The 17,832-nt window shown below is 41.8% G+C and overlaps 2 protein-coding genes across 3 annotated transcripts; both read left to right on the forward strand.

The window, feature by feature from the left end:
- The first annotated feature begins 2,861 nt into the window (after nucleotides 1-2,861).
- Nucleotides 2,862-7,986, forward strand: LOC129116154 (presenilins-associated rhomboid-like protein, mitochondrial). The gene is given in 12 exon segments (XM_054627188.1): nucleotides 2,862-3,004; nucleotides 4,154-4,240; nucleotides 4,242-4,281; nucleotides 4,283-4,360; nucleotides 4,441-4,581; nucleotides 5,026-5,074; nucleotides 5,203-5,323; nucleotides 6,090-6,214; nucleotides 6,585-6,655; nucleotides 7,023-7,124; nucleotides 7,216-7,313; nucleotides 7,398-7,986. Coding segments are annotated over 12 exon segments (1,116 nt in total). The 5' UTR covers nucleotides 2,862-2,927; the 3' UTR covers nucleotides 7,525-7,986.
- Nucleotides 7,987-9,034: 1,048 nt separating this feature from the next.
- Nucleotides 9,035-14,601, forward strand: LOC129116152 (claudin-1-like). 2 transcript variants are annotated; one of them, XM_054627186.1, is made up of 6 exons: nucleotides 9,035-9,155; nucleotides 11,068-11,364; nucleotides 11,580-11,744; nucleotides 13,399-13,480; nucleotides 13,798-13,911; nucleotides 14,288-14,601. In XM_054627186.1, exons 2-6 carry the CDS (start codon nucleotides 11,148-11,150, stop codon nucleotides 14,382-14,384), a joined length of 675 nt encoding a protein of 224 aa, XP_054483161.1. In that variant the 5' UTR covers nucleotides 9,035-9,155; nucleotides 11,068-11,147; the 3' UTR covers nucleotides 14,385-14,601. The 2 variants fall into 2 exon arrangements, with proteins under 2 accessions (XP_054483161.1, XP_054483162.1); XM_054627187.1 differs by having other exon boundaries at nucleotides 11,074-11,364.
- The last annotated feature ends 3,231 nt before the right edge of the window (nucleotides 14,602-17,832 follow it).

A 17,832-nucleotide genomic window follows, 5' to 3' on the forward strand; every position in this document is an offset into this window, starting at 1 on the left:
TATATATATATATATATATATATATATATATATATATTACTGCAGCTTTAACAAGAATTGATTTATCTAATACTCCAGATGTTTCTGTAGCATTGAAACAAATCAATGTGTCTCAGTCTCTGTTTATCTGATGAGAAACTGATAAAACTTCTAGTTGTTTCCAGCAGGAGGCCGTCGTCTCTCTTCTGCCAATCACTCTCTGCTTAAAAACACGGAAATGTAATCATGTAAATGTTGTCATTCTTTTGATCTAGTTGAGATGTGGTGCAGTCTATTTGTTGGTTTCAGCTCAGCGTCGTCAGTCAGATGCAGTGTCTTTGTTCACCACCAGGAGGTGCTAAAGACATATTTAAATTCTGCACATTAGAGTGAGTAAAAAATAAACGAACAAAGTTAGTTTGTTAGTAATTTGCTGCCGCTGTGAGTGAATGGTTAAACAAGTCATTTAAATTAAATCAAACTGGGACCACGAAAAATATTCAAATTTATTGATAATTGTGTCCAAACGTATGGATTAAACCAGTTCCTTTGGCTTCTCTAAGGCCAGACATGTTCAAGATCGTACAGAGATGTAGACCAAACGGATAAATTAAATCTAATTTATAAACATAATAAAACTCTAACTAATAATCATTTATACCAAACATCGATCAGCCCCAGAATGAATCAGTTCTGATGTGACATTTGGATCTTCGTGTGATGTAATTGACAGAAAAACTTCAAAATGTGAAAAGTCATATTCCTCATTTAATAACTGTTGTCAGGTGAAACATTTTTTATTTACCAAATGTCAACATTTCATTATCTCAGTAAACCAGACCGGTTTTATCTGGATGACATTTATTTAGAAAATAAAAGAAGATTAGGTCACATCCTGTGATGTCGCTGATTGGTTGATGGCATTGACACCTGAGTGAACTTTAGCCCCGCCTCCAGAAGTGAAAAGCATTCTGATTGGTCAGCTGTGAGGCAGTGACTGTGTATCATTGGTCAGTCAGTATTTTGTTAATAAGTAGGGAGAGAACTGTGTGAGAAGCTGTGAATATATCTGACATTAAACCTTGAAACGTGTTTGGGTTCCGGTTCTCTTTCAGACCTGTTCTGGGTTCTCCCTCAACTAAATGTTCTTTATTCATGTTCTTCAGTTTCAGTGTCAAAACAAAGAGAGCAGTGAGTTGTGACGATCTGTCCTGTTACTCTGAGTGGAACATCTAAACAGGATGAGCTGCAGCACAGAACCAGAAGCAGGACCAGAACCAGGACCAGGGCCAGAACCAGGACCACCAGAACCAGGACCAGAACCAGGACCAGGACCAGGACCAGGACCAGAAGCTGATGATGTGATCAACCTTCCACTTTGTTGATTTAATGATTCAGTTCAATCAGAGTTCCATAAACAAACTAAACTGAAGGTTTGTTGTCGCGTCTCCATAGAAAATGTTTTAATTTGAAAGTTAACAGGATGAACTGCTGAGAAACAACTTCCTGTTCTTTGATTTAGCTAAAATAGTTTGTGTAATCTTAAGTGGAGGGTTTGTGGTTTTAGTTTTGATTTATGGTTCTGTTTAACCATCTGGTTCCGGTTCTGGTTCCGCTCCTGGTTCTGCATTATCTCTCTGTGATTTGTAAATATATTGGAACTCATCCGTTATATATTTTTACTGTAAATGTCATCAGAGTATTTATTTAGCATGAAATTAATGTTGGTGCTATTTGATGTTTTATTTGTTTATTCTTGTTTTATTTTGGTAAATGATGACACGGTGAAACCCCGCCCCTCTCCTCCCTCCTACAAAATAAAATGCACAAACATTAATGTGTTTATGAGGAAGGACTCTGATCCTCATTATTGGTTTGTTTTTTATTAAAAAACCAAACACAATTTTTCTTTAATGACTTCAGCTCAGCAATGAATCCTCGTTAATCTAAGAATCAGACGTCACATAAAAGACAACGAATCAAATGAGAGGCAGGTGTCAGAAGTGGGCGGGGCTTCATTCTTACCTGCAGGTGAGGTACAGGTGTGTCCTCATTCTACTGTCGGTGATATTTAATCTCTGTAGAAGGAAACTTCTCACTAACATTGTGAAGCATTTTATTCTCTGTGGACCGAAGACTCTTCAATAAATCGCATCAATTTCACTTTTGATTTCTGTTTTACTGCAAAAGTTTACAATTTGTGATGAATGAGTTTGTTCTGAAGTGTAATTTAAATATCTGGGGGAAAAAAGGTTTACATATTCAAAAATAATTAAAATATATATATATCATTTAAAATATCTAGGGCGAAAAAAACCTAATAAAAAAACAATTAAAATATTAGGAAATTACCTGAAAAAATATAAGAAATATTCCAAATTAAAACCACTAAAAAGAAATCCAGAAAACCTCTGAAAAAATAAAATAAACAAAGAGTATAAGTGAAATATCATTAAAATATCACAATAATTTCTTGAAAATGTTGGAAATATCAAATCATCATGTGCGGAAGATATTAGTAAAATATCCCCAATTTAATAATCCAGTGTTTATAATGTGTGTGATTATAAACTGCAACAGATGTCGTTCCAGCTTTGTTGTTACAGCGTGTAACTTCATCTATTTAGAAGAACTCACTTCATCACCCAAAACATATACATATATATAATAATAATAATAATTATAACTTTATTAATAAAGAATAATAATGATATATATATATATATCATTATTATTAATAAATATAATGAAATAATGAATAGACCGATAGGACAACATTGTATTGTTATTTACAATAAATAAATAAAATAATACACTTTTATAATTTAACAGTTTTACTTTGCCAATATTTTAATTTGAAAGTCACGGGCGGAAGTTAATGACCGACCTTCCGGGGTCACGCGTCGCGGGGTCACGGGGTCACCGCGTCACGGGGTCACGGGGTCAGCATGGCGTGGAGGAGCTGCGCGCTGCTGCTCAGACTGAGCGGAGGAGATGTTTCACGGAGCTCCGCGAGGGGACCGAGGTCAGTGACGGCCGGGGACAGAGCGCCTCCTCCGGCCTGGGTTAGGGTTAGGTTAGCTCTGTTAGCTCTGCTAGCTCTGTTAGCTCTGCTAGCTCTGCTAGCTCTGTTAGCTCTGCTAGCTCTGTTAGCTGCTAGCTGATAGCTCTGTTAGCTCTGTTAGCTCTGCTAGCTCTGTAAGCTCTGCTAGTTCTGTTAGCTCTGTTAGCTCTGCTAGCTGCTAGTGCTGTTAGCTCTGTTAGCTCTGCTAGCTCTGCTAGTGCTGTTAGCTCTGTTAGCTCTGCTCTGTTAGCTCTGTTAGCTCTGCTGTTAGCTCTGCTAGCTCTGCTAGTGCTGTTAGCTCTAGCTCTGTTAGCTCTGGTAGCTCAGCTAGCTGATAGCTCTGTTAGCTCTGCTAGCTGCTAGCTGATAGCTCTGTTAGCTCTGCTAGCTGATAGCTCTGTTAGCTCTGCTAGTGCTGTTAGCTCTGCTAGCTCTGTAGTGCTGTTAGCTCTGTTAGCTTCTAGCTCTGTTAGCTCTGTAGCTCTGTTAGCTCTGCTAGCTGCTAGCTGATAGCTCTGTTAGCTCTGCTAGCTGTTAGCTCTGTTAGCTCTGCTAGCTCTGTTAGCTCTGCTAGCTGCTAGCTCTGTAAGCTCTGTTAGTGCTGTTAGCTCTGGTAGCTCTGTTAGCTCTGTTAGCTCTGCTAGCTCTCAAAGACAGATGCACCTGGGTTTAGCAGGCTAATGTTACTTGGAAGCTAACAAAGCTAGCTAGCTTGTTTGGTTCTGTTTTGATGTGTCTGTTTAGCTTGCTGTCAGCAGGCTAATGTTAGCTTGGTAGCTAACATAGCATTTTGGTCCTCTGTTGATATGTCTTCTTAACTGGGTTTAGCCCACTAGCGTTAGCTTGGTAGCTAACAGAGCGGTTTGTTTGATTGGTTGATTGGTTGATTGGTCAATTGTTTGGTTGGTTAATTGTGTTAATTGTTTGATTGGTTAATTGTTTGATTGGTTAATTGTTTGATTGGTTAATTGTTTGATTGGTTAACTGTTTGATTGGTTAATTGGTTGATTGGTTAATTGGTTGATTGGTTAATTGGTTGATTGGTTAATTGTTTGTTTGATTGGTTAATTGTTTGATTGGTTAATTGATTGATTGGTTAATTGTCACCAGGTGGCCCCACAGCTTCCAGCAGAGATGCGGCTTCAGGAAAGCCACCAAGAAACCAGAATCCAAGAAGGAGGAGCTGCTCCCCCCACACAGAGTCCTCGGAGGCTTTGGTCCAGCGGCGGACCCCGCCCCCACATGGAGCATCAGGCTCCACCCAGCTCCCCCCGCTCCTTCAGCCGGCTCCTCAGGCCGCTCGTCTTCACCGTGGGGGTAGGTGGTGGTGTTTACCTGTTGGGCGGTGGAGGTGATGTCATCGGCGATGTCACAGACGGGTGCTAACTCCATGTCAGTTTACAGGCTGCTCCTTCGGCTCGGCGGCCATCTGGCAGTACGAGTCTCTCAAGTTTCGAGTCCAGAGCTACTTCGACGAGGTCAGAGCCGATTGGCTGGAGAAGCTGCGACCTCAGAAACGAGGAGACTTCCGCAAAGAGGTGAGGAGGTCATCGCTCTCGCATCAGGATCAGGTGCTGCTGGTGTCGGGTTCAGTGTGAACGCTGAGTCACTGGTTTCTCTGATGGCATCCTGTGAACTCTGTCTTTATGTGAACAGATGTTCACACGTGATCCACCAGAGAAGAACGTCAATAATTAATCACGTTCTTCTATCATTTCTCATTTTACAGACTCTGAAAAACATCAGAGAAAATACAAAATGCTTGGAAGGTTTTCAACGATGTCTCTTATGGGACTTAATTTAAACCAGCTTAAAGTAATGCTAAGCTAAGGGATGTTACAGACACCTTGTTCTGGCTTACATCATTATGTCTGAGTGTTCAGTCCCGACACAGAGCACAAAACATATTTACAGATTCTCAGTGTTGTCATGATTATAATGATGATCACAGCCTGAGACCTGATTGGCTGTTTGTGTTCCAGATCAACCAATGGTGGAACAGCTTGAGTGAGGGTCAGAGGACGGTCACAGGTAAGAGAGCGTCCAGACAAACTACAGCACAAATATACATCCAGGGTTCTTCTCAAACTTTAGTCTTAACAAACTTAATGATAATTATCTTGACCTCGCCGTCTCTGTGTTGTTGGTCTTTTTCCCAGGGATCATTGCTGCTAACGCCATAGTGTTCTGCTGTTGGAGAATACCATCTCTGCAGCGCTCTATGATCAAATACTTCACCTCCAACCCAGCCTCCAGTGAGTCTGCACTCACACTGTCACTAACTGCTGTTTCAGGTCCTCAGGATGGTGCGTTCAAGGCCCCATACTCTGATCTCGGTTCGGATAAAGATTACAAACAGATCAAACCAACAACGAGTCTGTAGCTGTTGTTGACTGGCTGTTGTCCGTGTGTGACCATTGTTGCTTGTGTCTGACTGTTGACTGTTTTTGACTGACTGTTCTCTTTGTCTGTTTCTGACAGTATTCTATTTCTGACTGTTTTCTCTGACTGACTGTCGTTTCTCTCTGAATGTTTGCTGTTTCTTACCTGACTGTTCTAACTGTTGTTGTCTGTTTCTGACTGTTGTCTGTTCCTGACTGTTGTCGTCTTCTGTTTCTGACTGTTGTCTGTTCCTGACTGTTGTCGTCTTCTGTTTCTGACTGTTTGTCTCGTAGTGTCGTCTGTTTCAGACTGTTGTCGTCTGTTCCTGGCTGTTGTCCGTCTCATGGTGTTTTTCTGTTCCTGGCTGTTGTCGTCTGTTCCTGACTGTTGTCGTCTGTTCCTGACATGGTGTTTTTCTGTCTGTTCTCGACTGTTTGTCTGTTCTGTTTCTGACTGTTGCCGTCTGTTCCTGACTGTTGTCGTCTGTTTCTGACTGACGCTTGTTCCTGACTGTTCGTCTGTTCCTGACTGTTGCCGTCTGTTCCTGACTGTTGTCGTCTGTTCCTGACCTCCGTCTGTTCCTGACTGTCGTCTGTTCCTGACTGCGTCGTCTGTTCCTGCTGTTCTTCTGTTCCTGACTGTCTTTTCCTCCTGCTCCACCTTCTTCCACCTTCAGTCACTTCTCTTTCTTCCACATGGCGGCCAACATGTACGTCCTCTGGAGCTTCTCCTCCAGCGCCGTGTCCATGCTGGGCCGAGAGCAGTTCATGGCCGTCTACCTGTCTGCAGGTAGAACACCCCCACTGCCTGACCGCCCTGACCGCCTGTCTGACCGCCTGTCTGACCGCCTGTCTGCTGTAGGAGGTGGTCCGTGTCAGATAACATTGTTCTGTATATTCTATAATTCCTCCTGACCTCCTGATGATCAGTTCCTGGATCCGTTCCTGTCAGTTCCTGATCAGTTCCTGTGTTGATCAGTTCCTGTGTTGATCAGTTCCTGTGTTGATCAGTTCCTGTATTGATCCGTTCCTGTGTTGATCAGTTCCTGTGTTGATCAGTTCCTGTATTGATCAGTTCATGTATTGATCAGTTCATGTATTGATCAGTTCCTGTATTGATCCGTTCCTGTTACAGATTGTTGGTTTCCTTTATTTTTCAGGTGTTGTTTCTACGTTTTTCAGTTATGTGTGTAAGACGGCCACCGGGAGGTTCGGTCCGTCTCTGGGAGCCGTAAGTATTAACCAGACAAAACTCATCATTATGTCTCCTGGATAGATTTTCCTTCATCAGACCTCCCTCAGATCAATAACTGCTCACAACTCATAGATTGTAGGAAAGTCAATCTTCTTTATTTAAAGCATCAAAGGTTGAGAACACCTCTATTAGAATAATACGTAAAATATTAGTGAGAAATCTCTACAAAATATTGTCTGAAAATATTAGTAATGATTAGTAAAAATATGGGGGAATATAAGTAAAAAGTGTCAAAAACAAAAAGTATTGATAAATGATGTGAAATCCCCCCACAAGGTCCAGTCTCACTCACTCTCTCTCTCTCTCTCTCTCTCTCTCTCTCTCTCTCTCTCTCTCTCTTCAGTCTGGAGCCATCATGACCGTTCTGGCTGCCGTCTGCACCAAAATGCCAGAAGCCAAACTGGCCATCATCTTCCTCCCCATGTTCACCTTCACCGCGGCCAACGTAAGACTCGCTTCACCAGCTTACACCTGCTTCACCTGTCGGACAGACACCATTAATCTCTCTCTCTCTCTCTCTCTCTCTCTCTCTCCAGGCTCTAAAGGCCATCATCGCCATGGATACGGCAGGTGTGGTGATGGGATGGAAGTTCTTTGACCACGCGGCTCATTTAGGAGGAGCCTTGTTTGGAGTGTGAGTCACTGTTGATCCTTTTACTCTCCAGAGTTTTCCTCATATTCATAAATAAGTTCCCATCATGCTCTCTGTCTCCTCCAGCTGGTACATCATGTTCGGTCACGAGTTGATCTGGAAGAACCGAGAACCTTTTGTTAAACTCTGGCACGACCTGAGAACCGGAGGAGGTTCTGGTGGAGGAGGCGCTGACGGAGGAGGCGCCGTGTAGGACGCTGAAACACCGGGGCTGCTGGGAAAAAAACCAACATGTAAAGATGTATAAACTGTACAGACAGAGGCCGGCTCGCTGCACCATTTGGCTTCCCTAGGACGTCTGGTGATGATTCATGTTCGTATTTATAAACATAACATGAAGGACTCAGATTTATTTGTCTGTTTTTGTTCACGTTTGTTTGATTTTTAGAGACAAATAATGTCCACCGTCCAAGAAGATGTCAGAAATGAAACTTTAATAAAACTTAAAACAACAATCCATGGATTAATTTAAAGGTTTATTTAAAGCCTGTCCATGATTCTGCAGAGTTCTATGATAAATATTGAAATAACATAAACACTGTATCAGGTTCTCATTAAGGTTCCCTCTGGTTCTGACTCTGAAACCAGGAGGTTCTGACTGTTTATTTATGTTTGCTGGTTTTCTTTTAAATAAATGATGTGAGGCGATGCTTTAACGACTGTTCTGTTCTTTGAGAATCAAGATGAACGTGAACCGGCTGGTTCTCTGCAGGAACACTGAACTATCCGCCTGTTTCTTCATGAAGGAAACAGTGTTCTTCTCTCCTCTGTCTGTTCTACAGCCATCTGATGATTCATAGTTTAGGTCAGACCGACTGTTTCGAGTTACTCCGACTGTTACAAGTTACTCTGATTGTTTCAAGTTACTGACATTTAAGAGTATTTGTGAATCCTGATCCATTTGTTAAAAAGCTTTTATTCTGAAGGTTGTGATTTGGAGTTAAAGTAAAGGAATTTTTACTTTTGTCTCCATTTAACAGTTTACTGATCTGCAAACATGAAGTCAGTTTGATAAACAGACAGTTTAAAGTCCACAAACAGTCTCACACACACACACACACACACACACACATACACACACACACACACACACATACACACAGTCTGGTTTCTATATACAGATGTTTATCTGTGTGACTGGACCTCATAATAATAATAATGTATTCACTGTCACTAATACACACTGTGAGACAGTTAATGCACAAACAGAAACATTGATGTGCATATATAAGTATACATAAATATGAAAAGTTGATGAATTTTTTGACGTCTTCCAGATTTTTCACTTTTCATTTCATCTCTTTTCTTATATTTTTTTATCCTGTAAAAATACAAAATAATCAAGATTTTTGTTACTCAGCAGAAGAACTGTCTGTCATAAAATACAGAGTTTAAACGGGTATTAAATTGCTGTCATTTATTTTATTATTTATTTAAACTCCAGTTAACTGTTCAATAAATTAGGAAGAGTGAAGGATTCAACAGGAGGAGTTATTATAAATGTTTTAATAATTATAATAATCAAATTACAACATGTCGTCCAATCGAGATTTATCATTATTACAGTTATTGTCACAAATATCATCATTGCTATTTCCATAACTCTCACAGATAAGTGACTCCTCACAAACAGGGTGGAGGTGAAACTCTGAGGTTGATGTACGTCAATAACGCTGTGTGTTCAGCGCCGGTCCGGAGGTTCATTGACCCCCATCAGACCTCAGACCAGGTCCACACTGAGACCACATGTCTCTGAAGCTGACCGGACCAACTGCTACAGAGAAGAACCGACAGCAGAGACCCAGAACCTTCAGCCTTCAGACGGTAAGAACGGAGGTCTGGTTCTTCACGGAGGACTTCAGTGATGAGGTCCGATGTCTCAGCTGGTCAGAACTACAAGTTAGAGGTCTGGTTTTTGGAGAAAAGAGACAGAAAGAGACAGAAAGCTGCTTTTACTTCCAATTTATGGACTCTGCTGGTTTCAAACTGTCACTTTATTCTCTGACATGAAGTCAAGATATGATTTACTTTGTTTTAAAGGTCAAAATGGAACAAAGGGTCATTTTAATTATTTACCAAGAAAGAAAACAGATTTTGAATCTTGAATATTTTTAATGAACATATCAGTTCATGTCTAAAATCCATCCAACAAGTCTTGAAACGAAATGGAAATATAGACAATATTCTATTATTTCACATTATTGTTAATAATGGTTCATGAATGCAAAACAAAGAGATCAGTTTACTGACGGGGGCCGTTAGCCTGAACTACTTCATAAAATCATGACGTGTGTTTTTAACAAACCCGTGTAAATGTGTAAAATCAGAAATCACTCATATTAATCTGTTTTTGGGGTTGTTGTTAAAGACACTCCTGTTTTAAGGTAAAAGGTTTGTGTGTGTGTGTGTGTGTGTGTGTGTGTGTGTGTGTGTGTGTGTGTGTGTGGTTCATAAACGTGACTTTGACGGACATATTGTTAGAGGTGTATCGGATCATAAAGGTCACAGATCGGATCAGCACGTAAGAAAACATTTATAAAATATAGCTTTTAGATCCCTGATCAGGTTTTATTTACCGATCATTAATGATCCATATTGTCAGATACAGATCCCTTTGTTGTTTGATTATAGCAGCTGGTCAACAAGGATTCAGACTCATTTCAACGCTCTGAAGTCAGTAAACCATCAAAAATACTAAATTATATACTTTTACTTTGTTATAGTAATTTCTAGTGTTTTTTTTACTTCATAAAAATTCAAATGATAAGGAAATAAAATATTGTATTTTTATGGATTAAAACAGATCTCTTCATTATTAGTTTTAATGATGTATTATTATTAGAGCTAGTGTTAGGAAGTTAAACATCATAATTCATCTCTAATATCTATTTATATTAATGTGAAAACATCTCCTTCAAACTACTGGATTTATTCTAGTTCATCACCAACACTACATTTTACAGATTACATGTGAACGCATCATGATAACATTATAATTTACCTTCAGACAATACTCATTTAACTGAACAGAGCCTGAACGCATCATAATGTAACTGAACTGAACCTCCTCCTGTTAGCCGTTAACGGTGCTGCTAACGTTACTAGCTCTCCTCCTGTTAGAGGTGCTGCTAACGTTACTAGCTCTCCTCCTGTTAGCGGTGCTGGTGCTCCTCCTGTTAACGGTTACTAGCTCTCCTCCTGTTAGCCGTTAACGGTGCTGCTAACGTTACTAGCTCTCCTCCTGTTAGCCGTTAACGGTGCTGCTAACGTTACTAGCTCTCCTCCTGTTAGCCGTTAGCGGTGCTGCTAACGTTACTAGCTCTCCTCCTGTTAGCGGTGCTGCTAACGTTACTAGCTCTCCTCCTCCTAACGTTACTAGCTCTCCTCCTGTTAGCGGTGCTGCTAACGTTACTAGCTCTCCTGTTGGTTTAAACACAGATTGGTTGTTTACAATGTAACATCATCAGAGATCAGAGACTAGAGAAGCATAAATGAAGTCCTGATCTCATATTTTACTGAATATTGGAGGATAACGATCGTCAATAAAACTTTATTTACACTGTGATGGTTAACGTTAAACTGTGGATTTAATCCTTAAGGGGGATCAGTAAGATCAGGGATCAATAACGGTCCGTTACAACACTATATATTAGCATGTAAAATGAAAATACAAAGGATCCAGAACAGAACCCTGAGGAACCCCACCTGTGATTATTGACAAATGTGCTTGTTGTAGTTGCAGGTGTCTCCAGGAGTCTCCAGGTGTCTCCAGGTCTCTCCAGGTGTCTCCAGGTGTGCACGGTGACGCTGAGCAGCATGGCGGTGGGCCTGCAGGTTGTGGGTCTGGTCCTGGGCGTGGTGTCCTGGTGTCTGCAGTCCAGCTGCACCTCCTCTCAGGTGTGGAAGGTGAGGAGTCAGATGGAGTCGGTCAGCAGCAGTCAGTGGCAGTTTGAAGGTCTGTGGATGAGCTGCGCCGCCACGTCGCTGGGTTCCCTTCAGTGCAGCCGGTTCAAGACGGTTCTGGGACTGCCGGGTGAGTACCGATCCCATCCATGAATTATATTATATTAATATATAAAGGTTGTCAGAACACAGTGCTACTCTGTAAACGTTAACGTCCACCGTCTCTGATAAAAACATTAATAAACTCTTTTAAAACATGTTTTACATGAAAAAAAACCAGTGTGAATAAAACTTTATTGAGCTCCTCAAACCAGACTGTGTTGTGTTCTTGGTCCTGGTCTCCAGCTCACCTGCAGGCCTGCAGGGCTCTGATGATCCTGTCCCTGCTGGTCGGTCTGGCCGCCGCCATCGTCTCCGTTCTGGGACTCAAGTGCACCAAGATCGGCAGAACCCCGGATCACGTCAAGGACCAGATCGCCCTGAGCGGAGGAGTCCTCTTCATCCTGTCCGGTACGTCAGGAAGGGGTTCAACTAATGTCCTCATGTCTTCATGTCTTCATGTCCTCATGTCATCATTCAATTAAATTAAATTCAGTTTATTTTGTATAGCCCAAAATCACAAATTACAAATTTGCCTCAGAGGGCTTTACAATCTGTACACATGCGACATCCTCTGTCCTTACACCCTCACCTCCTCTGTCCTTACACCCTCACATCCTCTGTCCTTACACCCTCACATCCTCTGTCCTTTCACATCCTCTGTCCTTACCCTCACATCCTCTGTCCTTAGACCCTCACATCCTCTGTCCTACACATCCTCTGTCCTTAGACCCTCACCTCCTCTGTCATCCTCTGTCCTTACACCCTCCTTAGACCCTCACATCCTCTGTCCTTAGACCCTCACATCCTCTGTCCTTACACCCTCACATCCTCTGTCCTTACACATCCTCTGTCCACCTCCTCTGTCCTTACACCCTCACATCCTCTGTCCTTCCCTCACATCCTCTGTCCTTAGACCCTCACACCCTCACCTCCTCTGTCCTTAGACCCTCACCTCCTCTCTCCTTAGACCCTCACATCCGCTGTCCTTACACCCTCACATCCTCTGTCCTTAGACCCTCACATCCTCTGTCCTTACACCCTCACATCCTCTGTCCTTAGACCCTCACATCCTCTGTCCTTACACCCTCACATCCTCTGTCCTTACACCCTCCATCCTCTGTCCTTAGACCCTCACATCCTCTGTCCTTACACCCTCACCTCCTCTGTCCTTACACCCTCACATCCTCTGTCCTTACACCCTCACATCCTCTGTCCTTCCCTCACATCGACACAGGAAAAACTCCCCTAAAAACCCCTTTAACAGGGAGAAAAAAGGAAGAAACCTCTGGGAGAACGACAGAGGAGGGATCCTTCTCCAGGATGGACAGAATGCAATAGATGTCATGTGTACAGAATGAACAGCATAACAGAGATACAACACATTCAATGTATATGACATAAATGATTCATATAATAAGAGTAGTAAGCAGAGTAACCAAGGAAACAATAAGACTACTTATAAAAGCAGCAATGACTATAGTAGAATTTAAATAATGAAATAGGGAATAATAATAGTAATGTGACTAATAATGATAATAATAAATAATAATAATAATAATAATAATAATAATAATAATGATAGTGGTAGTAGCAGTGGGTGTCAGCAGGGCCTCAGCAGGTGGCACGATGACAGTCCAAATATAACCCCGATTCATGGAAACCTGCGAGGCGAGAAAGCACAAGAACTCCGGGGAAGAAGCAAAGTCAGTAATGTGCATAAATAGGAGATTAATACATAAAGATGGAGGGACACTCATGCCTTCATGTCTTCATATCTTCATGTCCTCATGTCCTCATGTCGTCATGTCCTCATGTCTTCATGTCCTCATATCTTCATGTCCTCATATCTTCATGTCCTCATGTCTTCATATCTTCATATCTTCATGTCCTCATGTCCTCATATCTTCATGTCTTCATATCTTCATGTCCTCATGTCTTCATATCTTCATATCTTCATGTCCTCATGTCTTCATATCTTCATATCTTCATGTCCTCATGTCCTCATATCTTCATATCTTCATGTCCTCATATCTTCATGTCTTCATGTCTGTCTCCTCCTCAGGTGTCTTCACTCTGACTGCAGTGTCCTGGTATGCTGCCAGAGTCATCCAGGACTTCTACGACCCTCTGTATGGAGGGGTCAGGTCAGTCGCTCTCAACACATGTCACATATGATGTGTTCAAGGACCGTCTTAAAGATGAAAATCTGATGATCATGACAGTTTTTACAGCTTCTGGCTTTGTTATATAACGTTGTAGTTTTGGCGATTGTTTGAATAAAACATGCTTTTCCTTTTGGGGTTCAGATGGTTAATTATTGCTTAACGTTGTAGTACTTAAAATCCAGTCAATGTATTTTGTGTCACTTCTTTAAGAAATCCCATATTTTCCGGGTGTCTAATGTGAGTCATGTGATGTGAGTCACTTCCTGCCGCTGACTCTGAGTGTTCTGGTGCTGTAGGTTCGAGCTGGGTACTGGTCTGTATCTGGGCTGGGCGGCCTCCTGTCTGGCCATACTGGGAGGGTCTTTGCTCTGCTGCTCCTGCAGGAGGACTTCCTCTGCCGCCTCTGCACGGTACGCAGCACACGTTACACAGCACACGGTACGTAGCACACGGTACGCAGCACACGGTACACAGCACACGGTACGTAGCACAGTACACACACGGTACGCAGCACACGGTACGCAGCAGGACCGTGCAGCACGGTACGCAGCACACGGTACGTAGCACACGTTACACAGCACGTGGTACACAGGACACCTGGTTGGGTCTACGCACAGCGGTACGTTCCTGTAGAGGACCGTGGGCCTGGACACAGGACACCTGGTTGGGTCTCGCTTTCATTTACCAAATAGTGAAACAGCTTAACAGATGATGGTTTGCAGTAATCTCTCTTTCTGATTGTCGTCTATCTTTTGTAAATGAGAGATCTCCCGTTTTCTTCTGCAGGCAGTTTTCATATAACTTCTCCTCTACGAGTCAAGGACAGAAGATCTACAGAGCAGCTCCGGCCTCAGACAGCAGCAGCTCCAAAGCTTACGTCTAGACCGACCAACAGTCTGATTCCAGATCAGCTTGTCGGGTTAAAAGACTCCTCTGCACTTTTTTTTTTTTTTTTTTTAACTAAAGGAGTTTTATTGTCAATGGAACATGCTTTAATTAACGCCTACATCTTTTTTATCAGGTCAGAGTTCCAAAACCTTTCCAAACTGACTTGGTCGTTTTATTTTGAAAATGCTGTAAATAAATGTTTCCTGAATCTGTGTGAGTGTTTTTATCTCTGGTTCTTCAAACAGAAGTCATGGTCATGAGATCTGATGCTGTTTTTTCCGTCTCTATCTTAGTGTTTGTCCGTCTCATTTCATCACATTTAAAGGAACAAGGAGGTTAAGATGACAAGAGTTTAATTACACACCTTCTTCGTTTTGTATTATAACCTCTAAAGTGAAACAAAGAGACAACTCCCTCTCACACTATGACAACAATGTTCGGTGACTTTTGTCTTGGTAATAAACTGAATTGAATTGAATTGAATTCTCTCTAGTGTCCACCAGGGGGCGACTCCTCTGGTTGTATAGAAGTCTATGAGAAAATGACTCTACTTCTCTCTTGATTTATTCCCTCAGTAAACATTGTAAACATGAGTTTATGGTCTCAATCTCTAGTTTCAAGTCTTCTTCAATACAGCATGATGTTCATTTAGTAAATGATGCTCCATTTAGAGTCAAACAGACCATAAAGCAGGGGATGCTTTAGGGCGGGGCTACACACTGATTGACAGGTCCACACCAGAGACGTATACGGCGTCTCTACCTCACTCCTCCTCAGTCCATATATGGTCACTTCCTGTTCACTGGTTGATAAAAAAACAAGATGGCGACGTCAAAATCATCGAATTTGAGGCTTCAAAACGTCCACAAACCAATGTGTGACGTCAATACGACTCCGTCCACTTCTTATAAACCGTCTGTGGTCATGACAACAGAATGTTCTGGTCGGCAGAGACATTCTTCAGCCTCAGCTGTAATTAGCTAATGTTGGAACCTTTAGAAGACCAAAACTCTGAGAAAAAGATGTTTTTAAATGTGTCAACACCATGTTCGTCATGTTTGACAGGTCCTTTAATAAATACTGATTCAGGTTGGTTGACATTTACAGGAACAAGGAAGTTAAGATGACAAGAGTTTAATTACACACCTTAATAGGTTTTAATTAGAACTATTATGTTATAACTACTTAATTATATAAATATAAGTGAAACAAAGAGACAACTCCCTCTCAAACTATGACAACAATGTTCGGTGACTTTTGTCTTGGAGTTCTGTTGAAGAGGAATGTGTTGTGAAGGAGCAGAGTGGGTAGGGCTCAGGTTTAAGTTTCATTTACTCAACACAAACCCAGAACACAACCAAGTGAGAACTCATCAGCCTCAACACGCAGCAGAAACACTAGAAAACCTTTCCTCAGATCCTCAGAGCTGAACATTTCTGGACTGAAGCCATGATTGAGAAGGGTCTGTTTGGGTTCTGGTTCTCCCTGCTGGCAGTGGGTTTCCTGGTTCGGCCCGGTCTGGCTCATGATCCAGCGCAGTGCCTCGTCTCCGGGATCTACAATCTGATCCGGCTGCCAGAGATAAAGGATGAGACAAGATGCCGGCTGGATTGCGTAGCAGAACCAGGCTGCCACATGGCCGTGGTGTCCACTACGCTCAACGGCCATCAGTGTCTGCTGGTCAACTGTATGAACCAGGGCCCACATTCACACCCCCGAGATCCCAGCCAACCTATTTCTGTTTACTCCAAGAAGATGGGCGAAGGTGAGATGGATTCAGAGTGTTCACAGGATTCTGTTTACGGGTTTTTGATGCAAATATTGGTTGTTTATTAATGTGATGCTTGAATTCTGTTCTTGACTGTTGGAGAGACAACTCAGGATCAGAAGTCTTGATAACATCTAACTGCAATGTTTCTGAATGCGATAAAAACTGCTGTTAAACGTCTCTATTCCACAGAACAAAGGAAGTGGCTTAAATAATGAATATTACGTTAAGAAACTGACAAATTGTGGGACGTTTCAAGGACACCAAAGACCTTCCTGTCTGCTAAATATCTTAAATATACTCCCTCCATCTTTGTCCCTTCAGATCGGTGTTATCGGCCCGTGGAGCATGGAGAAAGACCTCAGTGCGTTCTTCAGTTACGACCCACCTGCCACAGAAGAAAGCCCCAAGCACAACTTCTTCTTCTACAATGTGTCGAGTTGGAGGTGTGAAGGATTTCACTTCAAAGGCAGTTTGTCTAATGGGAACATATTCACCACTGTGAAGGAGTGTGAAAGCATCTGTGGAGATGTTAAAGGTAACAGACCTCTGTAAAGATGATTTTAACCATTAAATATTGTTTTGTAAACATAGTGAAAATAGTGTGAAATTACCCAGAGCCCAAAGTGACAGCTTCACTTTTGCTGTTTGTTAATGTGATGCTTGAATTCTGTTCTTGACTGTTGGAGAGACAACTCAGGATCAGAAGTCTTGATAACATCTAACTGCAATGTTTCTGAATGCGATAAAAACTGCTGTTAAACGTCTCTACAGAACAAAGGAAGTGGCTTAAATAATGAATATTACGTTATTATGTAAACGTAAGATAAGACATGACTGGTTGTTTCATGTATTAATGGGAGGAAGGTTTCAGGTTGGCATGGAACCAGGTGGATGGAGACGCACTGAAGACACTAAAAATAGCGACAGACGTAAAAACCATATGAGGACACCGTCACCTCCCCTGACATTAATACATGAAACTAAAACGAAAGTCATAATTGCATCATGTTCTCAGAGTGGTTTTCCAGTATTTGATCTCTTTTAATCACCTTCTTCTTCTGCACTGGTTTAACTAAAAGTTTGATATAGCATTGGACCAGAAGGGACATGAAGGGGGGAAAAGAATCAATGATAAAAATAACAAAAAGTACTTTTCTTTTGCAAATGATCCCTAAATTTGCTCATGTTAAAAAAAAGGAAAAAGAACAAAGAAAGGTCAATGCACATCCGGGTCAGTTCAGCAACCTGGAAACATCCACGACGCTGGAGTGCACACATGTGGGAGAGGTTCATAGATTTTATTTTGAGATTGGCCTCAAATGTAAAGCTAAGACAACGGGGTGAGCTAGCTAATGCGTCTGATTTGTGATTTGATAAACAGTAAATTCACAAAAATGCAATACCCTACATTACTGTTCTAAAAGCTACTCTAGCTAGATAGCAAAGGTTTTGCTGAACAACATTATTTTTCTTCCGTTTACCTTTGATATTTTAGCCCCTCTATGTCCCGTCCAGGGCTCTGCAGACGTGACTATTGTAAAGAATATAAGTACCATGAGAGAACATAAAGACTGAGAGGTTAGCAACAGTAACTAAGGAGGACTGGGCCATGCCCCAAAGAAGGATTGATTAATGAAAACAAGCGATGCGAGACTAATCTGGTTGTGCCGTC

The sequence above is a fragment of the Anoplopoma fimbria genome, unplaced genomic scaffold, assembly GCF_027596085.1.
Source record: "Anoplopoma fimbria isolate UVic2021 breed Golden Eagle Sablefish unplaced genomic scaffold, Afim_UVic_2022 Un_contig_12769_pilon_pilon, whole genome shotgun sequence".
Lineage (NCBI taxonomy): Eukaryota > Metazoa > Chordata > Actinopteri > Perciformes > Anoplopomatidae > Anoplopoma > Anoplopoma fimbria.